This window comes from Glycine max, chromosome 13 (genome assembly GCF_000004515.6).
Source record: "Glycine max cultivar Williams 82 chromosome 13, Glycine_max_v4.0, whole genome shotgun sequence".
Classification (NCBI taxonomy): domain Eukaryota; kingdom Viridiplantae; phylum Streptophyta; class Magnoliopsida; order Fabales; family Fabaceae; genus Glycine; species Glycine max.
The window spans coordinates 13,195,913-13,211,441 of NC_038249.2; the positions used below are offsets into that span (position 1 = coordinate 13,195,913).

The following is a 15,529-nucleotide window of genomic DNA, read 5'->3' on the forward strand; positions in this document are numbered from 1 at the left end:
ATCTCAAATGTATACATAATTCGTTTTACCCTTTTTAATTTAAACATCTCATAAAAAAAATTTAATGGTGATTCTCTCAAACTCAGGGATATCTTACATTAGAGATAATGTTGTATAAATCTGAATCTCAACTTTAAGATAAATGTAAAATTTATCTTAAAATTAATGGAGTAAAAGAGAAGTTCTTAATTCGAGATTCTGCAAGAATTTTATGTTAAGTTATTTTCTTTCTTTATTCTCTAAACCATTTCCATATGTTTTTAAAGTACACGATCCTTCATTTTTTAATCAAAAAGAAGGAGAGAGAAGAGAGTGAACGAAACGTTGAAAAAGTGAAACCCTTCGAAAACTGCGAAATTCAAATTTGGCCACGCAAATCCAAATTCATTTCGCACTTTCCCTGTTCCCGCCACATCACCGTCGAAGGAGGGAAAAACAAAAGTTCCCAAAAAACGAGCGTTTAGAATTTTCACTACATCACCCTTATTAATCTACGCTGCTGAAATGTCTCATTGTAAGAAAGAAATTCAGACTTAGTTCGAAACTCACTTGCAAAAAGAGTCTTTGTTGGTGGGTCTCTGTGTTGTTCTTAGTTCTTACAACTGTAATGGCTATTACAGCAATCTCCAACTCGAGTCAGAATATGAACGAGGTTGCTGCCGGAGGCGTGAAACCGAAGCGCTCCAATTCTCGCGGAGTTCGAATAGTGGGAAGCAGAATCTACGATTCTGCAAATGGGAAAACTTGTCACCAGGTGCTTTTCTTTTTTGAGATTTTGAGAATACCCGTTTCTTTTTTTCTTGTGTTTTTGCGTTGTGGGGTGTGCTGGTTTGTGGAGAGTGCTAAATCTGAATGTGGGTATGTGAGGGACCGTGGGAATTATGTGAAAAGTGGGAACTTTGGTTGATGTGTGGGGTTATATAGTAATGGTTTATGAAGTTGTTTCAGCTGAATGAGTAGTCTTAAGTTTGAGGTTTGAGTATACGTAGTTTGGTTAGATTTTTGGAAGGAGAACTTTGTTACTCATAGTGAAGTAGGATTGTTTTTCGTAGAGGGTATATTTAGTTTTGTACCAAAAGAAAATAATGACGATGTTTGTGATGTTGTAGATTTGCTTTTACTTTGTGTTTTGTGCTGTTTTGTGTTGTGGCGTGTGGTGGTTTGAAGAGAGGGCTCAAAGTTGTGAAACTCCATTGAATATCAGATAAAAATAGAGTTGAAGAGAGAGAAGGAAAAAATCAGGGGAAACCTTGCTCTATTGAAGTCTATCGAAGACGATTCATTCTAGAATGAATCATTACACTATGCGTTTGGTATTTATACCAAGTCTAATTGGTAACTCCTTAGCTGAATATCAACGAATTTGTTGAGCTGGAGAACTAACTTGCTGTCATGGATAACTGATTCTGTTGAACCAGTTGTTACACACTGGATATTAAGGGTGGAATCTGGATGTGGGAATTGTGTGAAAAAGGGAAACTGTGGTGGATGGGGTTGTATGATGATGATGTTTTCAATGTTGTTTTACTTTTACTTTTTGTGTATCGTTTAGTTTGTTTGTTTTTGTTCTAGATTTTGAGGTTTGTTTGGATGATAACATTTTTGTTTGCTTGGTTTTCACGTTGAAGTGTCGGCAAAAAACCAGGGATTTTGCTGTTTCTTGTAAGAATATGAAGAAAGGGAAACCTTGTCCCATTAACTTTTGCCACAAGTGCCTCTTAAACAGGTTAGGTTCGGTAATATAAACGTTGTTATTTTTTCCCGTGAATCATTCTATCTTGTTAAGCATATTTTTGGCCATGTTTATGGTGAAGACTTTCTTGCTTTGCAAAAGTGTCCATAGATTAATTGCTTTGCAACGAGTATCCAAACTCCAAACACACATGTAGAAATCACCAAAATGTGTTTTACCTTCTGAGGATTTTTTTGTGGTGAATTAGGTATGGGGAGAAGGCAGAAAAGGTGGAGCAGTTGGGTAATTGGATGTGTCCAAAATGTAGAAACTTTTGCAACTGCAGTTTTTGCCGGTGAGTTTCTTTTATCTTTGTGAATGTGTGTTTTGAGTTGGTATTGTATCCGTGGGTTCATTCTAATAGAGGAGTGATCTTCGTAGGAAAAAACAAGGTGAACTACCTACTGGTCAATTATTTCATACAGCCAAGGCATCTGGTTTCAAGTCAGTGTCTGAAATGCTTGTTTCAAAAACTGCTGAATCTAATGATTTGGAATCGAACAAGGTGAATAGGGTTTTTCCTTCAAAGGAAGCTACTGAGGTAAAGGTGTGCTATTTTTCTCTCCATCCCCCATCCCATATATCTTGTGGTTGACAATTAAGTTTACTTATGTTTGCTGGTTTATGAAGCTCCTCTTCACATGCAAATTCATGATTTTTTAATGGTGACAGAAGCAAAAACGTGTTAATAAATCAAGTTCCGACAAGGTTCCGGTGAGCAAAGCTGTTTCACCTATGAAGCAAATTGCATCAGATAAGGTACCATAGTTATTTTATTTTGGTTTATTTGTCTTAGTTATTGGCATATAAGTTTTACTGATTGGTGCATAGGGTTTATATGCATATGTGCATGTGTGGTGTATCTAGTGAGAGGAGTTAATTCTTGCCTTACGATTATACAGATTGTTTTACTTACTTAATCTTGACTATTCGTGTTAGTTGTATGGTCTAGATTAAATTTTGTTACCTATGATGCACCCATACTTTAAAATGCACAATGTATTCAAATCATACTTGTTGGCAAACCAGAATAAATACAAGCTATATGAACAAAAATCAAGAAAAACAAGTTAATAAAATATAAGTAATTTATAAATATAATTATTTTATTTAACATATATTGTCATATCCATATTCTTTTTCTTTTTAAATTGTCATATTTACCTAGAGCATTTGGTCTAATGTGATACTTGTACTTTTGGCCATGCATCATAGCCTCTTATACGCTCTTATGGATTTTAGTTGATGTGATTGTTTGTTATCTCTTACAGGAGCTTGTAGTACTTCTCTCAGGAGAAATTGGAAAGGAAAATTCTTCAGATGGAAAACTTGACCCTGTGATCAGTCAGAAGGCATCAACCAAAAAATCTAAGAAAACAAAGCGTGAAGAATTAAAGGAAATATCTAATGAGAACAATGTTGAGAGTGCAGGCAAAAAGAAGAGCCTGAAAAGGCCTAAAATTTGCAAAGTTCCAAGTGAGGAAGCAAAAGGAAAAGCAAATGATGAAACTAAAGTTTGCAACGGAGTCTCTAAAAAGGAAACAAAAGTAGATAGAAAACATGATACTGCTCATATATTGATGGACAGTCCAGAGGCTCAGGCTGCAAATGATCTTTTACTGTTTGGAAAATATGCCAAAGGCAACCCTTTCTCTGAGGTGCAACCACAAATGCATAAAAATCCTGACACTATTTTTGAAGATCCAGCAAATGATCCCATTGTCCCTGTGACTGTGGCTCCAAAACATTATTTATTCAATTCTAAACATCCAGATATGAAACATATGCATGGTGAAAATTGGAACAACACTGTACTTGTAGATGGTAATGCTGGTGCCAAGTTCCAAGTAGGAATAGCAACGTTCCCAAGTATTGGTATGAATTTAGTGGTGGAAAAAATTGAAGAGGAAATTCCTTTGCCCCCTGGAACTGAGTTAACAGAAATATTGGACACTGAGCTCCCACCTGAAGATGTTGGAAATGCGTTGCAGCTTTTAGAGTTTTGCAGAGTGTTTGGAAAGGTTTGCCTTCTTGTTAATTCTGTTGACAACTTTCTTTCAATTTTTTGTCAGTCATTCATAATTGCTTTATCAAGTGCTTTTTAAGATTTATTCCTGCGTATTATTTTAATCAGGCTCTTGATCTCAAGAAGGGAGAAGCTGAAGCCATCTTAAGAGAATTAGTGCGTAAACAAAATTTGCGTCGAGGACAAAACACTTTAGTGGTTCAGTTTCAAATTAGAGTGTTGACCTTGATACTAACTGATTCAGGAAATGAGTGAGTTATCCCTTATAGCTTTTATTTATTTGTTAGTGTATAGTTTTGGGGGAAATAATTTTTCTATGATATACTTGGAATCTTGGATTAAGGTTGTCATATGGATGACTTTGGTGGGTTTAGGTCTCCATCCTTGACTACTAGCAATGGAAATAATTCATGGTTGAAACCATTGGAGGATTTAATTGCTGGATCTGATCATATATTAAAAGATTTTCCTTTGGATTGGCTTCAAGAAGGCGTTGGTGGATATTACAATTTGGATTTATCTAAAAAGCTCACACTGCTGAATTTTCTTTGTGATGAAGCTTTAATTACTGAGTAAGTATTTCAAGTCCAATTAGAAAAGTTTTATCGTGTATTTTGCTGTTAGTTTATTGTTTTCATCTCTATCCATATCTTTCTTTTTTCTCTGTTGTCTTCATAATCTTGTTTTAAGTGGTTGAAAACTTGCTTAATATGTCCAGCAAACTGAGGAGTTGTATTGAAGATCAAAATTCAAGGCATGCAGAAGAAGTGAAGGAAGCAAAAAACAAGATTGCTGCAGCTAAGGAAAAGGTAACAGCAGACAAGGTGTTGTGTTCTTTGTATCTGGATTGTCCTTGCTGTTACATTTTGTTCATAATTTTGTATGCATGTTATCTACAGGAAAAGGGTCTTAGGCAGAAGTTGCAGAATGAGATGGTTAAAGCTGTTCTGTCAAATGCGGCTCCCCTTCGAATGGAGAAGCATGATGCTCTTCTTAAAATGATGAAAAGTGAAGTGGCTCAAGCTCATGCTGTGGTGCTTAAGCTAAAGGGCACAATTCCAAAAGGTATGTTACGAATTATGATGTTTATGAATTATGCATTGTGTATGTTATGAGGCCTGAAGTTCTTCAATCTCATTCTAATGTCAGAATATTTAGCTGATGGTACAAAATTCTGCCATTTGGAAGACTATCCATGTTGCAAACAAGTAATAATTAACACAGGAAAATGAAAAACTATTTTTTTAATGATTACTCGAGCATGAAAAAGAACTAATATCTGCTTATATGACAAATATCTGTTAGTATATCATATACTTACTGTTAGTTCTACTAGAATTTTATTTGCAATATTACTGATCTTCAATGCTATTATCATTTTGTCTTGTTTCTTTCCTCACACGATAGTATTCACTTATGCAACATCCTGCAAAATGTTTAATTCCAGTTGGTTTAAATTCAGCTATTTCGTATGAGAAATTGATTGTTTGCGTCATGAGCACTTATTTGTCAAACTCAGAGAAATTGGGGTAAAAACTGTGTTCTCCTTTGAAGAATTCTCATTTAAATAGTATGATACAATTTGATAGTTTGCTAAAAAGGTATAAATGGTAAGCTATATTAGGCTAACTAATTAATGATATAATTACACAATTATAACTATACAATCATGTAAGATATGTTGGTTTAAAGGGCCAACAAATCTGCACAAATAATGATAAATAACCTATCTATCAATTCTATTGACATTCTCCGTCAAATTGATGGTGAATCTACCAGCATCAATTTGCTAATTAGGAAATTATGCTCTTGATGTGTCAAAGATTTGGTGAGGATGTTGGCTAGTTGAATAGATGTTGAGACATAAGGCAGAGTGATAATTTTGCGGTCATAGGCTTATCTCATTGAATGACAATCAATCTTTATGTGCTTTGTTCTTTCATGGTATATATGATTTGTTGCAATTTGTATGGTACTTGTGTTATCAACATACAACGTGTGACATTCTTTATTCTTCGCATATATACTAATAAAGGAATAAAAATTCAAATATTAATTACAAGTATTTTTAAAACATTTTTTTAAATACAAGCCTTTTAAAGAGGTAAAAGACTCACATTCACTTTTTTCTACATTATATTTAAACTTTCCAAATAAATAATAAAGTTATCTCAGTTCAAACAAGGTTGTTTAAGATTTCATATAATTAATATAAAATCCTATATCTTAATGTCACATTCTATTAGAGTGTTGTGTCTTGATGTCTTTCAGTACAAGGTTGCTTAAAGCAATTCACTAGTCACTTGCTTCCTCGAACATAAAGTTCAAGATTATTACAAGATTCAAACATAAATCATACATAGGGAGTGAGTTATCACATTCTTAACTAATAGAGAAATAAGACAACTTCACATTACACATGAATTACATAATTCGATCAAGATATAATAATACATCAATTTCATAATGAACAATTAGCAGGCGTTATATAATAGTTATGCTAAGACTCAAGCCTATATGTAATGTGGTATTATGTTAGTGAAAAATCACACTGGGGCGCTTAAGAGTACATAACAAAAGACACCATATAATGGGTATGTCAAGTCATTATTACTAAGTAAAATCATAGGGAAATCAGTTAGAGTCATAGTGTTTTGTGAGAATGCTTTAATCATGTGATTAACATAGGCTTAAAGGAGCACTCAAACTAGGTTATTTCCAAGACCTATACTCTGAAGAGTTCATCGGGGCCTCTCCCTCCTAATTTAATTATTTTTGCATGTAGACACTGCTAATGAATTATATAATATTTATGATCTCACACTTTTGTTTTAAACATGTTTAATACAATTGCGCTACAATTTAACACTGATTCCTGAATAGGAAATCTACATTTTCTCTTTAATACCAGTTTTTAAATAGGAAACTTACATTTTTTCTTTAACACTAATTCTTAAATAGAAAACCTACATTTTTTTCTTTAACATTGTACATCAACACTGGTTGAGTTATTATACAATTCGTAGCTTACAACATAAGTAATGTCTCATTATGTGTTAATCACATATTTATTCATAGTCAAAACTCATTCACAATTTCACATTTCATTGTGTCATAATCCATCATTACATGTTTACACGTATCTCACAAATCAATATATGTTCAACTTGACAATTATACTTAATGTCAATAATAATATCATAATCTCAAGGCAACATATTATTTTACAATTTATCACATATTTCATTTATAAGCATTGTTCATGAATTATATAATATCTACGATTTCACACTCGTGTTTTAAACACGTTTAACACAATTGTGCTATAATTTAACACTGGTTTCTAAATACGAAATTTACATTTTTTTAACACTGCACATCAATACTAGTCGGGTTATTGTATAATTCACAACTTACAATACAATTATTGTCATATCAAGTGCTAAACACATTTCATGAATTACATACACTTTGCCTCTGAAACATGTAATACATACAACTATTAAATTGTTTTCAAAATCATTTTAATTGTCAGGTTCCCACAATGGATTACATCACAATACTTGTCGTCCTTAAATAATCTTACAATTGTGTGATTGCACAGTCTATAACTCACATCTCAATACATATTCACCATTAATCATAGGTTCAAATTATCACAACATGGGAAATAAACCTCTCAAATAATTTTATACAATTATATCAAAATCATGGGGTCAAAGCACAAAAACATCAAAAGCACTCAAGTTTATCAATCAATTCTTATCAGAACATCAATTGGTACATAAAACACAATAATATTGTATTTATAACCATAAAATAAAAATTATAAATCAATAAATATTCCAAAATAAACTTTAATTTAATCTTCTAAGGATTCTTACACATGTTTATTTTAATCTCTAATTGCAATAAACTTTAATTTAATTTTCTGACAGTGATAGTGGCATTTTTAGCAAATTCTTGAGATTCTTCAATTTTTTCCTTTGGTTGCTCTGATAGGATTTCCAAATGTTACAGAGAATGAGAAGGGATTGAAACCTTCATTTATATTGTATTCATGCGATTCTTGTTTTTTTCTCCAAGAATGTTATCATGCAAATCCCAACGGTGAAGGTGTGTGCATTTGAATTTCGAACAGCATATTAAGATTTTGTGAAAATCCAACGAATAAAGAATCTAGGATCATAGTTTTATCGAGATAGCTTTGGGTTTCTGTGGGAAAAAAAAAGTGATGATGCGAACAATATTTCTCTCAGCTTTGACATCTTTTCATAATTCCTAATGGTGAGAATATTCGAAATTGAGTTGCAAACTTGTTGCTTAAATTTCACAATGATCCAATAGTGAATAAGTTCAAAATCGTTGTTTTTCTGAGACAGATTTGATGGTCTATGGGAAAAAGAAAGGCCTTTGGGAGAAGATAGAAAAACGAAAATGAGGGGAAAAAAAGGCATCGTCAGTCTAAAAACTGATTTAATATATCACCATTTATACTTAAGATACTCATAACTTATTATTTACTCTATTTAATTATTTTTATTATTTTATAAAAGAGAACATAATTTTATTTCTTATTAAATGAATAAATCATATATATATATATATATATTTTTTTTTTTTCAAAGCATTATTTTATTACAACTAGTTTTTTTTATTTATTTAATTATAAAAACCTCATCGTTCTCTAAAATTGTATTTATTTATTTATTTTTACTAAAAAGCCTTTTTAATTTATTTACAAAAAATAAGATGTTACACAACGAAGTTGGTGTTGCTTGTGAATAACTAAGTTTTGAAAGGTCTTGTAACGAAATAATCTCAGAGCATGTTGTAGACATGGATCGATATTTTGCTTTAGTGAATGATTTATAGTTTGATTTTTGTTTCTTACATTTCTAGGAGATAGGGGCATTTCCTAAAAACATATACCAGCCAATAGTATACTTTCTTGTGTTGTGGCATCCAGCCCAATCAGCATTGCTATATGTTTGAAGTTGTATTGTTGCACTTGTAGGAGAGAAGAGACCACGATTGAGAGTGACCAACAAATATTTAATGATTTGTTTTACTGTTGTAAGATGCAAATGTTTAGGATTTTGCATGAATTTGTTGATTGTGTGGACAATAAAAGAAATATCAAGTCTTGTGATGGTTAGGTAGATGAGACTTCCTACCTTTTTTATTATATATAAAGTTAGTAGGCATGGCAACGGGGCAGGTCGGGTTCGGGTTTTGTTTACCCCACTCCCGCCCCCGACTCCTCATTTCCCTCCCCGCTCCTGCCCCTGAAACCGACGAGGGTGTATATTTACATCCCATCCTCGTCCCCGACGGGGGTCGGGTTTTCCCCGCCCCGTCCTGCCCTCGACATTTTTATAAAATTTTATTAAAAAATATAATTTTTCATAAAATAAAAAATATAATTTTAAATAAAACATAAAATTCAATTCAACATTAACATAAAATTTAATCTAATAGTTTCATATTTCAATGTGTAATATATATTAATAATTAGCGGGGCGAGTTCGAGTACGGGTTCGGGGTGGGTATTGAGAATCCCATCCCTGACCTCGAACTCGAATTTGGCTATCGGGGAAAACCCGACCCTGACCCCGACCCCAGTCAACTCGGATTTTCCCTGTCAAAATTGGGGCAGGCCCCACTGGTTCGGGCCTCGTTGCCATGCTTAAAAGTTAGGTCTTGTAGGAGCTCACCTTCATCCCGTCTTAACTTGACATTAACTTCCATGGAAGTATCAATCGTAGTTGCAGTGGTGAGACCAACTAGCTGAATTACATCTTGAGTATATTTGTGTTAAGTGACAAAGATGTCTTTTTGTTGGAATTATACTTCTAATCCCAAGAAATAAGTGAGTTGTCCAAGATCTTTCATGTGGAAAGTTGTATGCAACAATTGTTTGATTGTAGTTATAGCCTTTTGATCTAAGTCTGTGACGATAATGTCATTCACATAAACAAGGAGGATAACAATTCCTTTTGAGGTTCTTTGTAGAAAGAGAGATGGATCATAGCTACTTTGAATGATTGGAAAGCCAAGTAGTGTTGTGCTTAACCTTTCAAACCACACTTGTGGTGTTTATTTTAATCCATACAAAGAACGTTTTAGCTTGCAAACAATATTAGATAATGGTAAAGGCGTATAAGTAAGAGGTTTGATGTAAACTTCTTCTTTGTGGTCACTATGAAGGAAGACATTTTTGACATCTAGTTGGTGAATTTGCCAAGATTCAGATGTAGCAATGACAATAATAGTCCTCATAGTAGTCATCTTGGCCACTGATGCAAATATTTCTTCATAGTCTAGGCCAAATTCTTGCTTATTTCCAAGAACAATCAATCTAGCCTTGTATCGATCTATTGATCTATTGAATGCAACTTTATAGTGAATATAAATTTATTGTCAAGAGGTTTAACCGATAGAGGACATGGAACAGTGTCTTATGTTTGATTTTCCTCTAGTGTAAGTTCAATTTCTATAGTATCCTACCAACATTTATGCTTTATTGCTTGTTTATATGAAGAAGGAATAGGAACAAATGCTAAAGTTGTTGTCAAAGATAAATGTTTAGAAAAATCATATTTTTTTAGGTGATTTACAAATGTGAGTACTGTGATGTAAAAGGGTTGGTTCTAGTTAAAGCATTGGATCATCAACTAGTGAATGATCGGGAGGGGGTCTTGGAGGGATTGAAGGTTGAATTGGTGGAACAGTCGAATGTCTTTAGTAGACCATGAAAGGAGGATGAGCTTATTCTTCTACAAAATTGTTAGAAAATAATGACAACAAATTTGGATGTAGAAGAGTGAGTGTCTTGGTTAGTAGCAAAAAAATATGTATCTTCTTGAAAGATGATATTTCTAGAAACCTGAATCTTGTGTAAATGAGAACAATAACATAACCAAGAAAAGAACATTTAACAGATTAAGTTGTGAGTTTGGTGTGTTTTGGTGGCTGAAGATGGACATAACATACACAACTAAAGGTGCGAAGAGTGGAATAATTAGGTGGCTTACCAAATAACCTTAAAAAAGGGGAATCATTGTTTAAGACTGGAGAAGACAATCGACTAATAAGGTGAACAACAATTGAGGTATAGACAACATCAAAATGATGGTTTTTTCTTTTAGTTACTCTGTTTTGTTGGGGTGTGAAAGGACACGACTTTTGAGATAATATAATATTTGCCTATAAGAACTCTTGAAACAAATGAGACGTGTATTCCTTCCATTGTTAGAATGTAGAGTTTTAATTTTTTATGAAAATTGAGTTTGAACATAGGCATGAAAGAATTTGAATGCAGAGAATGCTTCAGCTTTAGAACGTAAAAAAATAGACCCATGTGAAACAACTATAGTTGTCAATAAAAGTAATAAAATACTTGTAATGTGCATGAGATATTATAGGTGTGATTTCCCATAAAATAAATCTCTGTGAATTATGTCAAAAGGTTGATTTACATTTGATTGATGAACTAGAAATGGTAGGATTTTACTTTTACCAAGTTTACAAGAATTGCAATCAAATTGAACAACACTAAAAAATGAGAAATGTTTATTGATAAGAACTTTGGATTTCATCAAGTCATGAAATACATTGGAATTTGGGTGACCAAGACGCTTATGTCATAATTGGAAATTAATCGTTGTAGAATTACAAGAAATAAATGACAGAAAAGAATGTGGTGACAATGATGAATAGAGGAAAAAGACGCCTAACTTTAGGTCCCTTTGTGATCATCTTTCCCGAGTGTTGATCCTACACAAGACAATCAGATTTTGAGAATTCAACTTTGCAATCATTATCAACTAATTGACCAACTAAAATAAAGTTATTGGTGAGATTAGGGGAAACATAAACATTGGTAAGAGATGAGAAAATATCACCAATTGCTATGATAGGTAATTGTTTCCATCTTCAATGTGTATCTTCAAATTACCAGAGTAATTTGTAACATTGGTAAGGGTAACAACATTGTTGGTCATATGATTGGATGTGCCAGAGTCAAAATACCAAGGAGAGCTGGGTAAAGAAGCTTTACCTGAAAGACCCAAAGCATAAAATATTGAAATGGATGTTTGTTGAACCATTTCAGGGATTAAAGTTGGCATAAAAGCAAGTGGATTCTGATCCTTAAAAATAGTAGAAGAGCCAAATAGTGACAGTGAATGTTGTTGTTTTTCTTTGTGGTGGTTTGATTTGACATTCTTTTATGATGTGACATTTTTTGCAGTAATTGTAGAACTTTTTAGGATAGTGGGAAGCAAAATGTCCATGACCTTTATAGTAGAAACATTGGATAGTACTCATGTCTCTTCTTGGAGGTTTACCTTGTACTGCATACGTCGTAAGAAGGGAGGCAAATTTCTATTGTTCCATGTTTGTCTGAGTGAGGAGAGGTTCTTCACAGAGTAGTTTATTTAGGCATTCATCCAAGTAGGAGATAGTAGCCTTGCTTATTAGGTTGGTCTAAATGCCCTCAAAATTAGATCTCAATTTCATAACAAATTGATCTTATTTTGTGGTGTCATGAATGTTTTGGATTGCAGTTTGTCCTTTAGTTGACAAATTTTTATAGACATTGTCAGTATATTCAGCCCAAAGATTCATGAAATGAGAAATGAAATAAAAAATTGAAAGACTATCTTGTTGAAAAATGATAATTTCATGTTCAAGTTAAAACCTATGAGCAGTGTTGTTTTGGTTATAAATTTTCTTTAGTTAATCTCACATCTTTGCTACTGTGGTGAAGGGTTTGAGATTGAGGATGATATTAGGCTCAATAGAGTTTGTGATCCATGTCATGACCTGTGTGTCTTTGACCTCCCATTTGGCATATGCCTCCTTGTGCGTAGTTTTATCAGGAGTAGAATCTGTCAACCTGACCCCAAAGCTCCTTGCCTTTGATAAAGATCTAGAACTGGAATGCCCAAGTGGAGTAATTTTTTCATTAAGATGAACAAAGAGGACATCATATTTTTCAATAGATATGATGCTGAGAAAAATCGCAGGAGAAAAAACAAGAAATTGGAGAAATTGAGAGTAGAACTAGGATCAATGTGAACAGTATCGCACAAGAGACTAGAACTGGGAACTCAGAGATTGGCAGCACAGTGAAAAAAAAACTAAGTTGGGATTGAAACCTAGACTGGTACCATGTCAAACTCAGAAATTGGAGTAAAAATTGTGTGTTCTCCTTTGGAGAATTCTCATTTAAATAGTATGATACAATTTGATTTCTAGTCTTGAAATTTGCTAAAAAGCTATAAATAGTAACCTACAGTTGGACTAATTAATTAAGGATATAATTACACAATTACAATTATACAATCATGCAAGATATGTTGGTTTAAAGGACCAATAAATCTGCACAAATAATGCCAAATAATCTGCCTATCAATTCTATTGACATTATTTTCATAACATCCAGACTGAATAGTGGAATTGGTTTTGTAAATAAATAAATAAATGCTCCTAATGAGGCCAAAAAGGAATGTTTTAGTACATATGGTTACTTTCTATCTTGTAAGAATTTACTTTTTCTGCTATTGTAACAGTTGACATTTGTTCTTCTAATATTACAGGGAAACATAGTTCTGATGCTATGAGAATCGAGCCTGCGTGTTTGGACAACAATGGTCAGGTGTTTTGGAAGTTGAAAAGTTATAATAGTGAATGTGCTGTTCTGTTGCAAGGTAATTTTTAAAATGCATTAGCTTAATTTTTCTGATTGATGATACCATTGTGATTTGGGCTCTAGCAAGTTTTCTTAAAGAAAGCAATGTGCAGATATCAAAATTAAGGATGAAACTGCTACTGCACCTGCTGAAAAATGGTTTGTTTATGGTCCTGAAAAGAAGGATGAGGTTGATAAGTACATTTCCTCGAGGTGAGCTCTTTTATTAAAGTTGAAGTGGATTGTTCTAAAGGTTTTGGATAAGGTACTTGATATTGGAGAGTTTGCATTCTTAATATCTGTCAAGAACATGATGGTAAATAGTAACCAAAGCTAGCTTCAATGAATGTGTTGAATATGTTGTTGTGAGAACAGTGATCACCCATTATATGCTCGAGCATACAAAGATGGGGAAATTTAATGAAACAGAGATTTTATAATGATAATTATTGTAGCTATTGATTAAGAAATATAATGAAATATGAAAATGGATTCTAAAAGATCATCTAAGGTATTTTAAGGAGGAGGGATTAAGTTGCTCTAGAGTAACTTCTTTTAATTACTCTCCAACTTCACCCTTAGTTTTCTTTAAATCTAATGGTCGGAATCAGGTTTTAATATACACAATTTAATGCCTATTTGGATGTTACTTTTTAGCACATTACATTTATCGACAATGCTGCAGTCGTAGTAGATACACATGTGTGGCTATGCAAGGGCAGGGGAAGGGATCATGAGGCTAAACATCTGTGAATACAATAGTTATAGGAGTGCTAGCTCTCTAACACTCTTTTTAACACACTTCATGATTAGTTGAAATTTATTGAAAATCATTAATGTTGGTAGGTCTCACTTCTTATTTAACAGTTCTTTCTTGATTTAGAGGTGGGACATATCAAAATTGGTAATTTTTAAGAAAATTTAGCAAATCATAGAATATTAAAAAGAGTGTTGGAGAGTATTGCTAGTATTCCTCCAATAGTTATGCCTACTATATATAATTAATGCTCGACAAGTGCAATGAGTTAAGAATATTTCTTTTATATCTTGGTTGCAGGGCTAAAAGACTTAAAGGTCACAAGGTTGCTTACATGCTTTCGCAGTGAAGCAAATATGTAGGATGTTTCTGGTTAGTATTGTCATTGATCAGGAATTTACAATTGTAACAACATCTATTATTGCTTCAAGTGTATATATATATATATATATATATATATATATATATATATATATAATTCTTCATAGTAACGTAAATGTTAGCGAACACACTCATGGTTAGGTAAATTGCATATGGGACTTCTCACTAATAATGTTGTATTGAGTGAGACTCATGCAAATTTATCTACTAACAGTGTTTAGAATAATGTGTTGCATTATTTCATTTTGTTTGTTCTGGAATATGATTAACATGGAAATGTTTTTCTTGTTTTTGCAGGTTTTGGTGGGAATCTTATTCTCCGTTTTTGTAGTGGTGTACAAAAGGAACTTCATTATTGTGGTCAACAATCTACATATAGGAAAATTCTGATGTTGCTGCTGCTGATGATGTTAAAACATAGAAACAAATATTGATTCCTTGTATCTTAGGTTCCTAGATTTGATGTTTAGCTTCCAACTTTTTTATGATAGAGCTTAAGTGGTCATTAGGTTTCATTGTAATTACTTTTCATGGTGTAATTTTTCTTGATGTGAATTGTTAGTATGTGAATTGACCCATCCAATTAATTGAAAAAGTGATGTCTTCTCGATATTCCGAAGTAGTTCAATTTAATCCTTGGCATTCTAAGACTATAAATCTTACATCTTTGCCTGTTTTACGGTTCAAAATCTTAACAAATAATTGAATTTGTATATAAATAATTATTTACAAAATTTAAAAGTATGAGTAAGGATATCAACATTATTACTACTCAATCTTATGCAAACTCATACTCGTTTAATATATTTATTGTTTTTATAACAAAATTCCAAGTTTTCAATGATTTTCTTAAAAAAATGGTTTTCTTTAATTAAGTTAAAAGAATTTTATTCGTTTTAAGGTTGGAATATTTTTTTAATCAAGTGTTATAATGTC

The 15,529-nt window shown here is 32.7% G+C and overlaps 1 protein-coding gene across 2 annotated transcripts; it reads left to right on the forward strand.

Annotated features, from left to right (window-relative positions):
• Window positions 1–269: 269 nt before the first annotated feature.
• On the forward strand, window positions 270–15,205 carry LOC100820577 (uncharacterized). 2 transcript variants are annotated; one of them, XM_003543860.4, is made up of 14 exons: window positions 270–754; window positions 1,629–1,726; window positions 1,941–2,027; window positions 2,114–2,273; window positions 2,405–2,491; window positions 3,004–3,753; window positions 3,867–4,009; window positions 4,133–4,330; window positions 4,477–4,567; window positions 4,658–4,823; window positions 13,364–13,474; window positions 13,569–13,668; window positions 14,513–14,584; window positions 14,891–15,205. In XM_003543860.4, exons 1-13 carry the CDS (start codon window positions 608–610, stop codon window positions 14,559–14,561), a joined length of 2,187 nt encoding a protein of 728 aa, XP_003543908.1. In that variant the 5' UTR covers window positions 270–607; the 3' UTR covers window positions 14,562–14,584; window positions 14,891–15,205. The 2 variants fall into 2 exon arrangements, with proteins under 2 accessions (XP_003543908.1, XP_006593726.1); XM_006593663.3 differs by having other exon boundaries at window positions 409–754; window positions 2,114–2,279.
• Window positions 15,206–15,529: the final 324 nt, after the last annotated feature.

Coding starts and splice junctions, on each gene's coding strand:
- LOC100820577 (XM_006593663.3), top strand. CDS start 608: ATGGCTATTACAGCAATCTCCAACTCGAGTCAGAATATGAACGAGGTT. Junction 4,010..4,132: donor CTAACTGATTCAGGAAATGA/GTGAGTTATCCC, acceptor TGGTGGGTTTAG/GTCTCCATCCTTGACTACTA. Junction 13,669..14,512: donor GATAAGTACATTTCCTCGAG/GTGAGCTCTTTT, acceptor TCTTGGTTGCAG/GGCTAAAAGACTTAAAGGTC.